At 41.2% G+C, this 15,666-nt stretch overlaps 1 protein-coding gene across 1 annotated transcript in view; it reads right to left on the bottom strand.

The window, feature by feature from the left end:
- The window catches only part of FZD6 (frizzled class receptor 6), a 28,385-nt gene that overhangs the window by 12,604 nt on the left and 115 nt on the right, over positions 1–15,666 (bottom strand). Inside the window, exon 1 of the mRNA XM_009574742.1 lies at positions 15,602–15,666. This exon is cut by the window's right edge and continues 115 nt beyond it. Within this exon, the coding sequence (XP_009573037.1) occupies positions 15,602–15,666 (65 nt within the window). The remainder of the gene's footprint in view (positions 1–15,601) is intronic.

The raw sequence follows: 15,666 nt of genomic DNA, 5'->3' as shown, positions 1-15,666 counted from the left end.
GCTTAGCAGGCTTACAAGTCCAAGACACAACAGAAACAAGCTCATTATTTCAGGCAGACAGTGCAGATGCTCTATCCTAGCTCATCTCAGTTTTATCTAGAGAAAAGTACTACCAGAGATGATCAGATGTCTCTAGGGTTGGGACGTGTAATAACCACTGACATATGTCAAAACAAGTAAGTGAAAATGTTCTCCTGTACTCTGCTGATTAATGTCACAGAAATATTAAATAATATAGAAAATGGTGGATCAAAATATCGAGGTCTTTGTTGCAATCTGCTTCGATAAACCTTGATTGTAAGAGACAGGAAATATCTTGAATTGCTGAGATATACAGAGGATAAGAGCCTTTGTTCAGCCATTGGAGCCAGTTATTTAAGACAGTAACAACCTGCTCTCCTAACCACTGACATCTAGCTACCAAGTTCAAACATTTAGCTTAGTTAACCTAGTTAATACTGAGGTTAACTAAGTTAAACAATGAGAGACACCAGCTGTCTCACTGTGAAGCAATGGTACCCGTTTCATGATTTGATACGAATCTTGTGACCTAAAGCAACAGCATTATAACCTTGTCACTTACATAACCGTGTATTTCAATTGTGGAAGTGAACACAGCCTTAAATCTCAATTTCTACAATCAGATTCCAGATTCTACAATCTACTCCAGATTCCTATCTATATTACAGATACACATTGTTATTCACGAAACTATTTACCTGCTTTACAGGAAATAAGACCTCACCTTAATGATTAATAAATAATGATTAATAATTTACAGTGCCAGACTCAAACACAACTACTGTCCAGTGTCATTATAGAATTAAAGTACAACCTCAAAACCTAAACACAATATATTTTACATATACACTTTCATATGTGATATGTAGGAAACACAGCCACTGTCAACCATGATGTATATAAATGGTCTCAAAAGAATAGGCGGTAATTACTCTTTATACTCACAGAGCTATACTAACAACCTTTGCGGTATATTTAGCCACTTTTATAACGATAATCTAATTAAAAACAGTGAAACAAGTATGGAACGGTTGATTTAATCCTACACTACTGTTTCAATAGAGCTATTCTGGACTGGATGCAAATGAGATTAGCATCATACCCAGAGAGATTAATGCCTTCATACAATTCCCAGATGGGCTGGCAAGGGTGGTAAATTGCTCATGGCCACACTGAATCAGCTGCCAAGAAATGCTAATTTAACTCCTAATTCATGCACAATTAATTAAGTCACGATAAATAAATGTCCTAACACATGAAACTAAATGAAGGATGAAATTTTCAGGTTTGATTAGATGCAAAGCAATGTTGAGAAAAGACTAGGTTTTTCCAATTGGATGCTATATTGATGGATTCAGATCAAAGGCAAGTTAGAGACACTTTTAAGTTGGTATGTAAGGATTTAGAAACTACTTTGCAGGAGGCTAAGGCAGTTTAAGTGTCAGCATCTTGTTGCTACATGTCTGCTAGAAGTTCCTACTTCAACAGCAGAGCTGTAAAACAGAAACGTGGGTGCAGCTTATGAACATTAGTGCAATGTCAACCATCCTCTAAACTACCAATGAAGACGGTATGAACTAATTTGCTACTGATTTTGGGGGGGCCCAAATACTCCACGTCACTACCTGAGCTGTGAGCAATAATCAACTATTGCTGCCAGCAGCAAGTATCAGTCATAATCTGTATCTTCTAACCTCAGCCCAAATTATATGGGTAACTCCTCTGAGACCAAAGTTTTTCAGGACTAAAATTCACTGATAGGAATAAAATATTTTATATATGAATACATATAAATATAATACGCATCATTAGTGCACGGTAATTTGATAGAGGTAAAAGAAAACCATTGAAAGCACATGAATTTAACTTACTAAAATAAGCTGCTTTTAAACAAAGCAGCTTTACTTTCTACAGCTTTCAAAATAGAAAGGAAAGGAAAACACAATCATGTTTAATTTAAAAGCTTGTCAAACGTTTCTTAAATGTAATCAGTCTAGCATTTACAGAGATAAGAATGAAATCTTTTGTCAGAGTAGAAATCAGGTTACCCCCGTAGTTTAAAAGACACAAATAGTTTAAGTTTCCTACTCAAGGACAATCTAGAGTTCAAGGAGCTGAGGGAAAAAAAAAAAAAAGTAGTAAAAAAGCAAGTGGACCAAACAATGCTGTTCTCCAATGGAAGATGTTTGCAAAGATACGAGCTTTCATCTTCGTCCTTCAGCTGAACAGCAAAGGCAATGCATGCACTTGGACTTTCAAAGGCAACAAGTTATTTTAGGGCTCTGAACAAAGCATGGGGACAGCTTAACTTGCAAGAGTTGGTAAGCTGAACTGTTCCCAACTCCTCCCACAGCTGTACAGGTGTGGGAGCTGCTGACTGGTCAGCACCTGAAGCATCACCATTTAGAAGGCAAAGTCATATGGCAGCTGATCTTAAAAATGCTATGTTGTAAACTCCAGTGGCTCAGGGACTGACTGGCCAGTAGTCAGATGCCCGTGCAGTGCAGACCCTGGGGAGCCAGACCTTCACCACCCACTTCAAGCTAAACTAGCCAGGCATCAGTTCAGATCGCAGGCTGTGCAACTGCTCAATGAGCTGAATTATTCATCATCTAAATGTTCAATATATTTGCAATAAAATCACAGTATTTTTGCAAACTCTTCACCATCATTCACCCCTACACCTATATATGCAATATACTTTAATACATATTCAGTTGTGAACCTTCATACTAGCTGTTCAAAGTTGACGGGACTATTAATGAGAAATCCAATCAGGGTAAGGATAAGGCACATGGGAGACTCTTTTCAGAGGTCAGTAGGGCAGCAAGACACTCACTTTAAAAAAAACAAAACAAACCCCCAAAAACCACTCTACCACCACAACTGGGCACTAAACTTGCCATTGCCATTGACAGTATACAGAGACACATACACAGAAAGATAAAGCAGGCTATTCTGCTTTTTACTGCTATGGGCTCCAGACTGTTTTGCATTAACTAGCAACTACAGAATTTTTTTCTGTAGTAAACCAACTTAGTTCCATGTTTTCCCTTTAAGTATTTTTAAGTGCAAAATAAAAATACATATATGCCTTTTTTTTTAACTATAGCAGAGGTTAGAAACAGTATAAACAGGAATATTACATCTCACTGAGAAGTTATTCTGAAGCAAACTAAAGTTCAAGTATTCCAATACTTTCCAAAATAGCTTATTACTGAAATTCACTGCATTTTGTGGTTCTAACCTAAATTATAGCTTGACCTAAATTATAGATATTCCAGCCTCTGCAATTTACAGTCCAAAACAAATATGACAGTTTTCCCAAGCATTACAGAACTGAACTATTTATACAAAGTTTTCAATTATATATGGTTTTATCTCCATGTATACTACACAGAGTATAAAAGACAGAAAAATATACATTAACTGAAGGAAAGCATACTGCAGACCCTCAAACATTTGAGTCTAGACAGAGCTTCATTACATCTGGACTGTGGTAGCAGAAGAACCTCAAAATAATCTTAAATTCTTCATGTATTTGCCACATATTATAGGAATAAATGGATTTATTACTGAACTTTTTGTGTAGAATACAATTTAGAAGATTGCCAGTAATACTGTTGATAAACTGCCTGTTATCTATAAAACAGCTCCTCATTTGAAGGCAATTCCAGCAGAAGTCATTAATCCTCTGGTTCCAAAAAAGTCAGACCAGATTCATGTTTCCCTCTGTCTTTGTGAGCGTGGACATGCACTTTAGCAGAACAGCACCACCCAAGTTACCAGAGTAGTAACCCTGCACCATGCTTTCTTCCTTACCTACTTCACACATAAACTAAATCAGGAAAATCTCAGTCATGACAGGATTGATCTTCTCAAGCAATCTTCTGTCAGTCTTCTGCAACATCAAGTAAAGCAATCAAGAGCCAGATCCACAAAGGCGACCGGCTATTGCAACAGAAACTTGTGATGCCTGACTTCCAGGCACTTCACAAAGTTCTCACAGCAGTTTCCCTATCTGATGTCCACATAGAGAGGCACTCGAGAACAACATTCACAGAATTCAGGAAGCAGAGATAACCTCACAGCCAGAAGAAAATGCTGAAGAGGAGCAGGAATTAAATAGTAAATATCTCCAACAGTTGGGCAACTAATGTCAAGCTCCGAGGCAGCGTTTATGCAACAGACTACTTCTCAGAATGCTCAGGGATCCATGTTCAGACACCTCCTTTGCCAGTCTATAAAATAAAAATTTAAGCAGTCTTAAAAAACCCAAACAAGCAAGCAAAAAAACCCCAAAATCCCTCCAAAAAACCCCAAAACAACTTAAGTCAATACGTCAGTGACTGGTATGCTCATGGGAAAGAAACTGGGGATGCTGTTCCACTGACCTTAAATATTTTAAATAAGGTGATAGAGGATCAATGGAGAAAAGCAAGAGACATTTCTGTGCCAGAAAGCCATACAATCTGCAGTTAGAGATTTTCCTATCACTGCCAACTCAGCCTGGAAGGGTCAATCAGTCCTCTTCCCCACAAGTTACTTAACTCTCCTTTTCTAAACCCAAGTCATGGGAGAACACCAGAGTATTCCATGCACTTTACCATCACAGAGTTACCAGGATGGCAAGAAAGCCAGTTCTGTGGATGCAAAGGCACCTGAACCAGCTCTGCACAGACCAGCAACCAGCCCAACCAGGTGCCATTTCTACATGGCTGCTGATCCTGCTTGGAGTCCACCCAGGAACACAGTTATATGGCATGACACCTTTGGCTCAAAGCTGACCCCATTAGACCTGAGGAAGCTCTGCAAGGAGCCACATTGTTGCCTGCATCAAGTTTTCCACTCTTCGCAGACCTGGGCTAGCCATGCTATTGATTAGGTGGGGATAGAGATATTGTACGTAAGCTGGAAAATCTCCTGACTTATGGAGTTAATTCCCATGCTAACTGGGAACAACAAACTGCCGCCCTCAGCCTCCCAAATCCAACAAAATGAAAAATAGCTGCATCCGTTGATTTCTTGCTCATATCTCATAGAAATGAGACATAGCTTGTCTCATGGCCAGCCAAGCAGTGTATCAGTGTCTCAAGGTATGACCAACTGGAAATACTGAAATGAGAAGACAGAGGAAAGAACTGCAGGTGGAGAGGTAGATAACTGCAGCTTCATGGGCTCCAACTTAGTCATCTGACTTGTGCATGCCTGATTGACGTTGTCTCTTACATCACAACAAAATGAAAGGATTAGTGAAAGTTTACAGAAATTAGTAATTTTAACAATTTTCATGCAGTACAGTATCAAATTCTTTCCTGGACTTCAAATAGACTGGCTTAGTCCCTAGAAAATCTGTACAAGTCGCTTCTGTCACGCACACGGATTGACAAGGAGGATGGGATCTTCGGAAAGAATTCTCAGTTACACAGAAGCACAGACCAACACAAGTCAGACACAGCACTAGAAACGAATGACCTGGGAGTCTGGGCCACAAACCAGAGACAGTTCAAAAGAACAATGGAAAACTGGATGGCAGCCTCGGTTTGTTTGTGTTTGGGAAGCTTTCACCATGTAGCCAAATTTCTATATACTTAGCATCCACTATCTGCTGTAAATTTTGATTCAGAGTAATTTTCTGTAAAATCACTGCTTCTGGGAAGACCAGTGTATGCGCAAAATGGAAAACCAGGCCTTCCACTTTAAATTCACTTCTATAGCTATCATCTTCACTATAGCTTGAAAACATAAAATTATAATTATCAATAATAATTATCATTATTATTCAGAGTAGATAATTATTGTAATAGGAAAAGCTGTACTTAAGATTTTTAAAAAGATATACATAAAATCTCTTTTTGAAAAAAATGTCATACTTCATTCCTAAGTATTTCTGCGAAATAGTTCTTACCTTCCACAGAGGTATATTTCTTCCGTGGCATTTTTGTTCAGTTATTTATTTTTATGAAGATAAAATATCTAAAACAATTATAGCCTGAGTAGTTATAGATTTTTGCTCTGTAGACATATGTATGCGTCTTAATTAAATTACTTTTATTTATTAACTTTTATTTACTCTTAATTTTCATTTATTCTGAGACACAGGCCAACCTGAGAGGCAAGAAAGCAAGAAAAACAACTTGCTTTCAAATAATCCAAATTCTAAAGGATCGATGAGGCAACTCTTAAGGAAGGAAGCTAATTCCTTTACCCCATTACTTTATGATCACCTCCTCCTTCCTCCAAATGCCAGATATCCAAATATAAGAAAGGGCTCTCTTAACAAAGCTAATGATGTTACTACAGGAGCCTCTTCCTGCACGCACTGCCTCACACAGTCTCTCCTCCATCCCTCCAAAATCTCCACCCAAATCCTTGACACCTTAAACACCCTTCCTCCTCTTCTAGTGAGATCAAAGAGTCAAAGGAGAGACAGTTTCCCAACAGTTCACTGCTTGCTGTAGCACAGAAGTAACATCACTACTGGATGGGACAACCTGGTGTGAGCTTTCACCCACCCCTCACAGGAGCCAGTCAGAAACAGAAACAGGTACGTCCCCAGCACCTCCACCACACTGCAGAAACCTTCCCCTGTGAGAAGCTGGGGGCCATAGGGAGCTCACAAGCCACGTTATTGTACTATAACCTCACAGTCAAGGACTCACATTTGCTTTTCTTCTCCTTCACAGATCCTCTGATAAAGAGGAGGATGCATCCACCTCCTTATAAGAGGCATACGCAATGACACCTCTTCCTTCTCTCCCCCTTCTCCCAGAGTCTCATTCCTAGACTACTGCAGGCAAAAGGCAGCATCACCCCTGAGGCGATGCTGCAGCACCTGGCAGCTGAGTTGGCACCAGGGGAGGCAGACAGAGAAACACCACTGTGCACGTAGTCACTGACAGGCCCACCAAGGACATGGAAAAGGACCAGATCAGCTCTTGCCCCACCCTGCTGCCCAACTAGTAAAGGATCAGAAGGCTTTAGACATGTGACAGGCATGGTAATTTCTGCAGGAGACCTTCCATTTCCCTCCAGAACTGCCAACGTATTGTCTATAGCGGCAACCGGCAGGGCAGATGCATGAAGGCCTGTAAGAAGTCAGCCCAATCCTAGAGCGACCTCCGTCCTTATCCATAACTGCTATTCATCCCCATCCACAGGCACCTAAGCACCCAAGGGAGGATGGCAGGCAGCATGCTCGACACAGCAAGGTAGCTGCTGGGACGCCTCCTGTTCTCCCCAGTTCTGGATGCCTGTATTAGCCAGTGTTTCCTTATCGTTAGCCCACAGTGCTCATTTTGTTGGCCATGGTGCCTTTCCACCCCATTATCTTTCCTATTCCTCTTGTTCTAAAAACTCAAGGCCACCTTTTCTTCTACCCTTTCATCTTATGATCTGTGGGCCATGTTAACCTTCAGCATATAACATTTTTTTTGTAGCTCCAGGCATACTCCCCAGAGAGATCCCCCACCCAGCTGGGTTCTTAAGCTTTCCTTACAATGGTGCACCTTGTACCTTCCTAGAAAGAGTACCAGCTCATGTGAAGCAGTACAGAGCTGGGACATGGAGTCTGGGTAACCGGGTATTGCTAGGCCATCATGAGGCTGGATGGGTACAGTCCCTCTCTGAAGAGCTGCTTTTCATTTTTGTATGCAGGATAAATGTGTGGAGAGTTTGGCCACTAAGTGCTTTGTGGCAGTAGTTACTGGGACTGAAGAAATCTGGTTGTGCAGGCTCTCTGGGGAATATAGCATGGGCCAAACTGGGAAGGATGTGGTTATTCTCTGAAAGAACTTGATCTACCAGAAGTTTAAGCACAGGAAAGATGGATGATTTCCCACCCCCACCCCCGGAAGCTCTCATCTGTCTCACTACAGGAATGGAAAGGAACAGATATCTTTGGTAAGAGGACATCCCTTCTGTCCTGTGAAGGCTGATTATCCAGGCCTGTCCCCTATGCCTCTATATCATAGCAAGTTTCTCTTCCCCCATTTACAGTAGCTGCTTACGCAGCTCTTATGCTCCCCTGCACACCTCCCCTTCTTCTAATAGCTAAGCAGAAAGCAAGCAAGTCTCCACTCATCTCCACTATGTAGTTCAGGAGAAGAGGGCAGACGTATGCATCTTTTCCTCTGGCAAGTAAATTACTACTGTGATGCAGTAATCACAGCTGCACACAATACACAGAAAAGGTCCAAAAAGGCAACAGGAGACAAAGCAACCATGTTTGCCCCAAAGGGCTAGTGAATCAACAGCAAACAGATAGTGAGAGAGAGAAAAAGGCGGCAAGCTTTGTGGTGCAGACACTCCAACCTTCTCCTTTGGAATGGCGTAGAGAACTAAAGAGATGATACAGTAGTAGTTTCAGAAATTGTCATATTTAATCATTGCATTGTCACACTGGAAAAGAAAGCATTGACATTTCATAGAATCATAGAATCATTAAGGTTGGGAAAGACCTCTAAGATCATCAAGTCCAACCGTCAACCCAACACCACCATGCCCACTAAACCACGTCCTTAAGCGCCTCATCTACACGTCTTTTAAATACTTCCAGGGATGGTGACTCCACCACTTCCCTGGGCAGCCTCTTCCAAGGCATGACCACTCTTTCAGTAAAGAAGTTTTTCCTAATGTCCAGTCTAAACCTCCCTTGGCGCAACTTGAGGCCATTTCCTCTCATCCTATCGCTTGTTACTTGGGAGAAGAGACCAACCCCCACCTCGCTACAACCGACCACATCCCCTATCCCATGCACCCCTGTCCTGGACCATTCGCTTTTTGTGGTCTTTATCAACAAAGGCATAGATAACATCCTGCAGCCAAGTTGTCATCCTAAACATCACATCCATCTTGCAAGTGGAAAACTAAACTTGCATTCTGCCTCCACCTGCATGCAATAAGGGCCTGGGCTCCATACAGCCTAATGACCCATGCAGCACTGTGGACAAACAGCTTCTCTCATAGTTGCAGGAAGGCACCTAAACACCACAAAGCCCTCTTCAGAATCCTCTTCCATTCTTAGGCTAGATTTGTAGAAGACATAAGAATCATGAGCCTTGCAAAGATGTCCACAAATGTACCTTGGTAGTTCACCAAGGCCTGCAAGACAGTTGCTGTTGCCAGAGCTGCCATGGGCCAATGCGCTGGATGTGAGCTGTTAATGACATGCTTGATCCCACACAATTTGACAACTCATGGACAGCGGAGGGAAAACACTGTGGGCCACCTGTACACAATGGTACACAATTTTGTCCACTTGTCTACTATTCAAAGGAAGATAATGTGAAGAATAAACTTTGAAATCGTGGTCACCGCATCACCCTTAGCAGACTTGTCCTCCCTAATCTGATTTGCTACTGACCAAGTGAAGTTCACGAGGTTCCACAGGGCAACAGCCACTTCCTTAAAAACATGGAGACAATCTTGGAATTGAACGTGACAATGGTGAAGTGTAAGGACAAATACCAGCTTCAAATATACCCTTCTACGTCTGAAAGCTTTGTACCCACTGCTGGCTTTCCCCAGCATCCGAGACGCAGGCTGCACAATGAGACTCAGAAACCACAAGGTTTTACAGCTACACATGAACACTAGACAGGGCACTGTGGAAGGGACAGAAATCTGCAGGGGACCAACAACAGGATACCATGGTATTTCCCAGAAAGGTCTGCTGTTGAGAAAGATCTGGAAGACAGCCCTCCATAAGCCAACTTCAGACCTCAGACCTCATGCACAGTAGGACTGGCCTAAATCTAGTCCAGAATAAAAGCTCTCAGTCTCAGGCAGTGTTCAGGTAAGAAGTGTATTAACAACTTCAACTAGTGATCCACTCCTGTAACACCAAATTACTTGCTAGCGTAGACATAGCCTCTGAACATGGATAAAGATGAGGCTCTGGGAATCACACTGTCAGCACCATCTCAATGAACTCCAGTTAATATAAGGTAAATACCCTCTCTTCATCAACCATGCATTACTTTGGACCCCCATGCATTCCAACCAGTATCTTTTCAGAACAAGGAGCAAGACAGTACTATTCACATTATCAAGTGGACAAGGAATGCTCTTCAGACAAAGCAACATTAGATTTTGCAGATGACTGATACGCTTAAAGCCAATGTAACAGGATTACACGCATTTGCCTGTCTGGTTTCAGACAATCTGTGCAAGCTAACACACTTGATGAAGGGCCTTAGTACTGTCAGTAGCAAACACTTTTTTAGTGGCTGTAATTTCGTGTACCCACAGGAATCAGCAAAGATGGTTTATGAATGTGTTGCTGCAAGAACCACTGTAAGAACTAATGATGACTTACGTTTCTTTGGAACACCTGAGAGCAAGAGAGTGCAAAAACAAAAAGACACTTCCCAAATTTGTATGGTATTGTACAAAATGACACAGATGTGTATAATTCATATGGTTTTGACCCCTTAGCCAAAGTTTTTCTACAAGCGACATGGTGATGCTCAAAATAGAATTATTCATGTCCAACTATTCCATATTTCTAGCACGGCACAGAAGTCAGTCGTGCTGCTTTGTACTTCCCTTGATCCATATGAAGTGTCTATAAAAAAAATACTTTGGCATTTGCCAACTTTCATTTAACAAGCAGCAATTTAGCTTTTTCACTACCAAAATCTTTTGTGACCACCACTTTGTTCTGATAAGCTAGAGAAGTTATCTTAGTTTGTCCTAAGTAACATATGATGTGCAGTATGCTACATTTACTACTTCTTACACAAGCCTTCCCTGCTCGTTAGTACCAGCAATATATGGTAAAGAAACAGCAAAAATGTTACAAGCAAAATACGAATTAAAGAGCCCCTTGTGCTTGTTCCATTGGGTCAATGTCCACACCTCTGCATCCTTTCTCCAACTCAGGCTCTGAAGCAGCATCAGGGACAAAACGTAACTCCAAGGAGACAGAGAATATTGACTGCTTTCCTAATTGAAGCTGAGCTACCAAAAATTTAAGAGCAGAGAGATTTAAGCTTCAAGTTTTAAGTAATAGTGGTTCACGTATTACACTAAGCACTGCTCATACGGAGTAAGAGGGAGAGGCAGGATGCCCATCTGTAGAGGTTTCAGTAAATTCATACCTGTGCTATTTTGCAGAACATCACAGTAACAACCTTCTACACAAAACAGCACTTATTTCCCCAAAACTCCCAAGCTACAGAAGGTGGACAGCTTCCTCCTCCCTATGTGTATATAGACACACATATATGTACTGATTTAAGCTTACCAGACACCAGGTTTCCAGTTTTTGGAAGTATCTTCATATTGAATTAATTGTAAATTTATATTTAGTGGAAACAAATTAAATGATTACATTAAAAATTTTAACTCACAAAGCTTCAGTATTAAGCTTTTGAAGGTACTTTTAATCTACTTCAAACTGGTTTTGTTAGTTTAAACCCACCCTGGTTCTCATAAAATTTCTCCCGCTGCTGCAGCCAGTTGCACTGAACTCTCCATAGATACACGCACACATATTCTGGCACATGGTCATGAACTCAGAAGTGAACGGAAAACTCACTACTGAATCATTTTTCCAGTCTCTCTGAGGTACTTTATTGTTCTCTGTGGGACATTTTCCAGTGTTTTGTACAGTCTGCTTAAAAAACTCACTGGCAAGCCTTTTGCCTTTGTACCTCTACAGACCTGGAGATCTTACCCAGGTCAGGAAGTCTTAAGGGCTTGTCTACAGTGGACACATTCCAGAACCGCAACAGAAAAGATTAAGAGGTATGAACAAAAAGTTATGACACAGTAATATTCTCTGCCTTGCTGGAATAATGCCTTATGTTGACAACCTATTCCAGGATAGTTACAGTAGGAATTACTTTGGAATTGGAAGTGACTTGGTTTTGAGGATGACCACGAGGGGGAGTTACACCTATTTAAGTAGAGCTGTAATGAACCAGCTATTCTGCTGTGTCCATCCACTTTCCTCACTAGGACAAACCCTAGATCTTCAGTCTCCCAATCTGAGCTAGTAGTAACATGAGCAGTGTTACTGTTAAACTGCTTTGAGATACAGATACTGTAAGCATCTGCAAATAATTAGATTCCACTGTCATGCAGCTGTTTAGCTAACATACACAAAACTTCACACCACAAAGTCATGTGGGTTCACTTTCCTAAAATCACCATTTGTTGTATAAACAAAATTAATCCAAATATAAAGCAAAACTCAAGTAGCCTAAACCCAGTCTGCCAAGTTGGAAGCGGAGATGGAGGGAGCAACTGGAAATGATGAATTTTCTATTGCAGAAAATAAGATCCCAGAGGGACTATCATCACTAGCCAGAACACCCAAAACAGAGGCCTTAAGATTGAGTTAATCTTTTTTGCTCTAATCAGTTCAGTGTTCTGGTTTACAGCATATCATTATGAAGAGTTGATACATGAGGCAGAAATGTAAGACCACAGAGCAGCTGGTGGTCCAGCTGATTTCCTGGAGGACAACCACCACCTGAGACAGTGGCTCCACATGATCCTCTCCTGGAGGATTACTATGAAGACACCATCCCAGAAATGCCAATTTAACCTTTCCAGAAAATAGAGAAACTGTACAGAAACCTTTGTGCTCCAGCAGATGGAAAACACAGTTGTTCTGGCTATACAAGACTCCCCACAGCAGAACACACCTGTAGAGCATCTTAGAGTGCGACACAGGAGAGAGTTATCACTGTTTTGGAGACTGAACTTCTCCTTGAGACTTGTCCCCTTGACAATTCTTTGTCCTTTCTGGGAGTAAACACTCCAAATAAGTAATGGGAAGTTTCCAGAGGGGATAGGAGCAGAAAACAGGACTAGCACCAAGGCTCTTTCTGCACAAAATACTTGGATTTCTGGAAGAAGTCTCCACCATGTGCCCTGGGATTGCATGATTAAGCAGCTTGCTCAAAGTCAGTTAAGATAAAGTAAGGAAAATATTACAAGCTTCAATCTCAAACTAGTGTTTATATCCTAAGACCATGCCCAGTCTTGAGAACAGGCTGTGGGGAGGGGAGGGGGAAGAGAGCGGTGGAATTAAAAAACAAAGCCTTTAAGCATTCCTACTGAGGATCAAAAGAAAGAAGTTTTAACCAACATGCTATTAAAATTCTTTCTTTGGTATGAACAAAGTTTGGACTACCAATTACAGAAAAATTCAAGCTCTTAAAACAACAGAAGTCTCCTCCACCTCCCAACCCGCTGCCTCTTTATGGCTGCAAAGTTAAATTAAACAATATTCCAGAAGTCAATAGCTCCTCCTCCCCTGCTGCAACACCAAGTCCCCTGAAAAGCAGAACCCTTTCACAATCCTGAGAAGGTTCCCTGTTGCAACCAATCATGGACAAACTATACTGGTGCCATTACTGAATACCATGTAAGTGACATTGGTAAGCACTGGTCTCCCTCAGAAAAAAGGCCCAGCAAAGAACCACCATAAGCTTACCATATTAACTCTAATCTAACTGCCAGAAACAGATTCAACACAAGCTACATACAGAATGGGAGGAAACCTCCTTACCCTTTCAGCAGTAAATTCAGTTTGACCAAGAAGTCAATCAACACTGCTAAATCACAAATAAAGGCAGGCAGATCAGCACACATACACATTAGGCAGTTTAGAAATGTCTGCACAACACTAGAGTAGTGAGGTATACCAAATTAAAGGCCAGACAGTGGCAATGACAGGACACCAGGAAGCAAATGAAACAGGGCAGGGAAATAAAATCCTGATAGACACTGTTGTTCCACATAGCCACCCAGTCAGTTGGCTGAGTACTGATCAATCACTGCAGTAGTCAGAGGTAGTTATAAGGGAGACAGGACGGAAAAAGAGAGAAAACAACAAAACAACTCACTACCACGCAGTTTTTGTGAAGTAGCTATATGAAAACAGGTAAGCCATGAACACTTTCCAGAAGGAACTCCCTCCATGCAGAAGGCATGCACTAGACACAAGTTACTGACAGTTCAGAAAAGTCAGTCATAACAAACTAATAAAAATGGCTCTGTGGTCTCTCTGCTGTAACAGCAGCATGACTGGAAGGCACGAATACTGACAAAAGCTGGCTCAACAGTCGTAGTTAAGACACACCAAGTCAGAACCAGCAGCATACCTGACGACATAAAGTGGCAGATGCTGTAGAAAGCATTCCTGACAAATGATGACTGGAAAAAGCACTGCACAGAGTTTACAACTGAAGCCTGCTTTCCAATTTAAAAGCCCACAATTTATCTGAGATCTGCAGCTGAATTCAGTTGCTTGCATACACGTGTCTTAACATTTGATACAGAATTCCCCATACATCTATACTGGGCTGGCAAACATAATGTAAGACCAAAGCCTGTGCCCTTCCAGACTGGCAGCTAGAGGCCAGACAAGGAATCCTGACTATTCAAACAAGACTAAAAAATGTTTTGGCAACTGAACCAAGCTCCTCCTCCAAGCTCCAAGAATATGCAAATACGGTTTTAGTAATAGTAGCCACCTCCAATACCACGTATAATTTTTTTCAAACCAGAAACTTAATTTTCAACTCACTTGTTTCACTCTCTACACAGCACAAGATGGTAAGCTTTTCAAGACCTGTGTTAAGATGTTCCCCCTCCTCTTACCACTGAAAAGCCATTATTAAAACAGGTTTAAAACTTGTTTTACAAGCCTCTCACCCAGAGAGGATCTCGCCCTTTATAGCTATTGCTATCGGCAAAGCCTTTCCACAAGGTGGCACATTTTCAAGGGAGCCGTATGTTACAGTCAGTTCAGGTAGGAAAGTGTTTGTTTTCAGAAGGAAAAAAAAAAAAAAAAAAAAAAGAAAAAAGAAGAGGAAAGTTCTCTGTCAGTCCGAAGTTTCAGCATCCAGTCAGAAGACAACAAAATGCAAAAGCCACAATGGAAAATAGGGCGAAGAATAAGTTTAGGTACCTCTCCTTAGTAGATGTAAGCTGAGAAGAACAAAGAGCAACTTCTAAACATTATTTTTGCACTACCTGAGTTTAGGCAGGCCAGGATATCATAAGCTATGTCCCCAGAGCATTTCAAGAATTGCTCTGTGTATCAGTGAGGTGCCTGGGCTATATGTGATCAGCTCTGCCAAAGAGCTCTGATGGCCACATTGCTGTGCTACACTCACTCCTCTTCCACTCTAATACAGGATCCAAGGCCGGGAGTGTCTATAGCTCCCTTACACAGTGCTTATACAACCATGAAGCTCTAGTGCACTCCAAAAAGATTTAAAGAAACATCTAGTCACTAAACATTATCTGCCCTGTCATTCAGTGCAACAGATATCACAAACCATTTCTCAATGACAAAAAAGGTTGTTTCACAGTGTTTATATTTACTATTATAGTACAGTAGGGGTGGGAGAACTTACCTCCATTTTGAGAGCAGCCGTGTCCTGATCATAATGTCCCATGCACTCCAAAAAGATTTAAAGAAACATCTAGTCACTAAACATTATCTGCCCTGTCATTCAGTGCAACAGATATCACAAACCATTTCTCAATGACAAAAAAGGTTGTTTCACAGTGTTTATATTTACTATTATAGTACAGTAGGGGTGGGAGAACTTACCTCCATTTTGAGAGCAGCCGTGTCCTGATCATAATGTCCCATGATGTTTGGGAAAAAAGTCATAT

The sequence above is a fragment of the Fulmarus glacialis genome, unplaced genomic scaffold (genome assembly GCF_000690835.1).
Source record: "Fulmarus glacialis isolate BGI_N327 unplaced genomic scaffold, ASM69083v1 scaffold16233, whole genome shotgun sequence".
In the NCBI taxonomy this organism is placed as follows: Eukaryota; Metazoa; Chordata; class Aves; order Procellariiformes; family Procellariidae; genus Fulmarus; species Fulmarus glacialis.
This window is presented reverse-complemented; position numbering and strand designations above follow the sequence as displayed.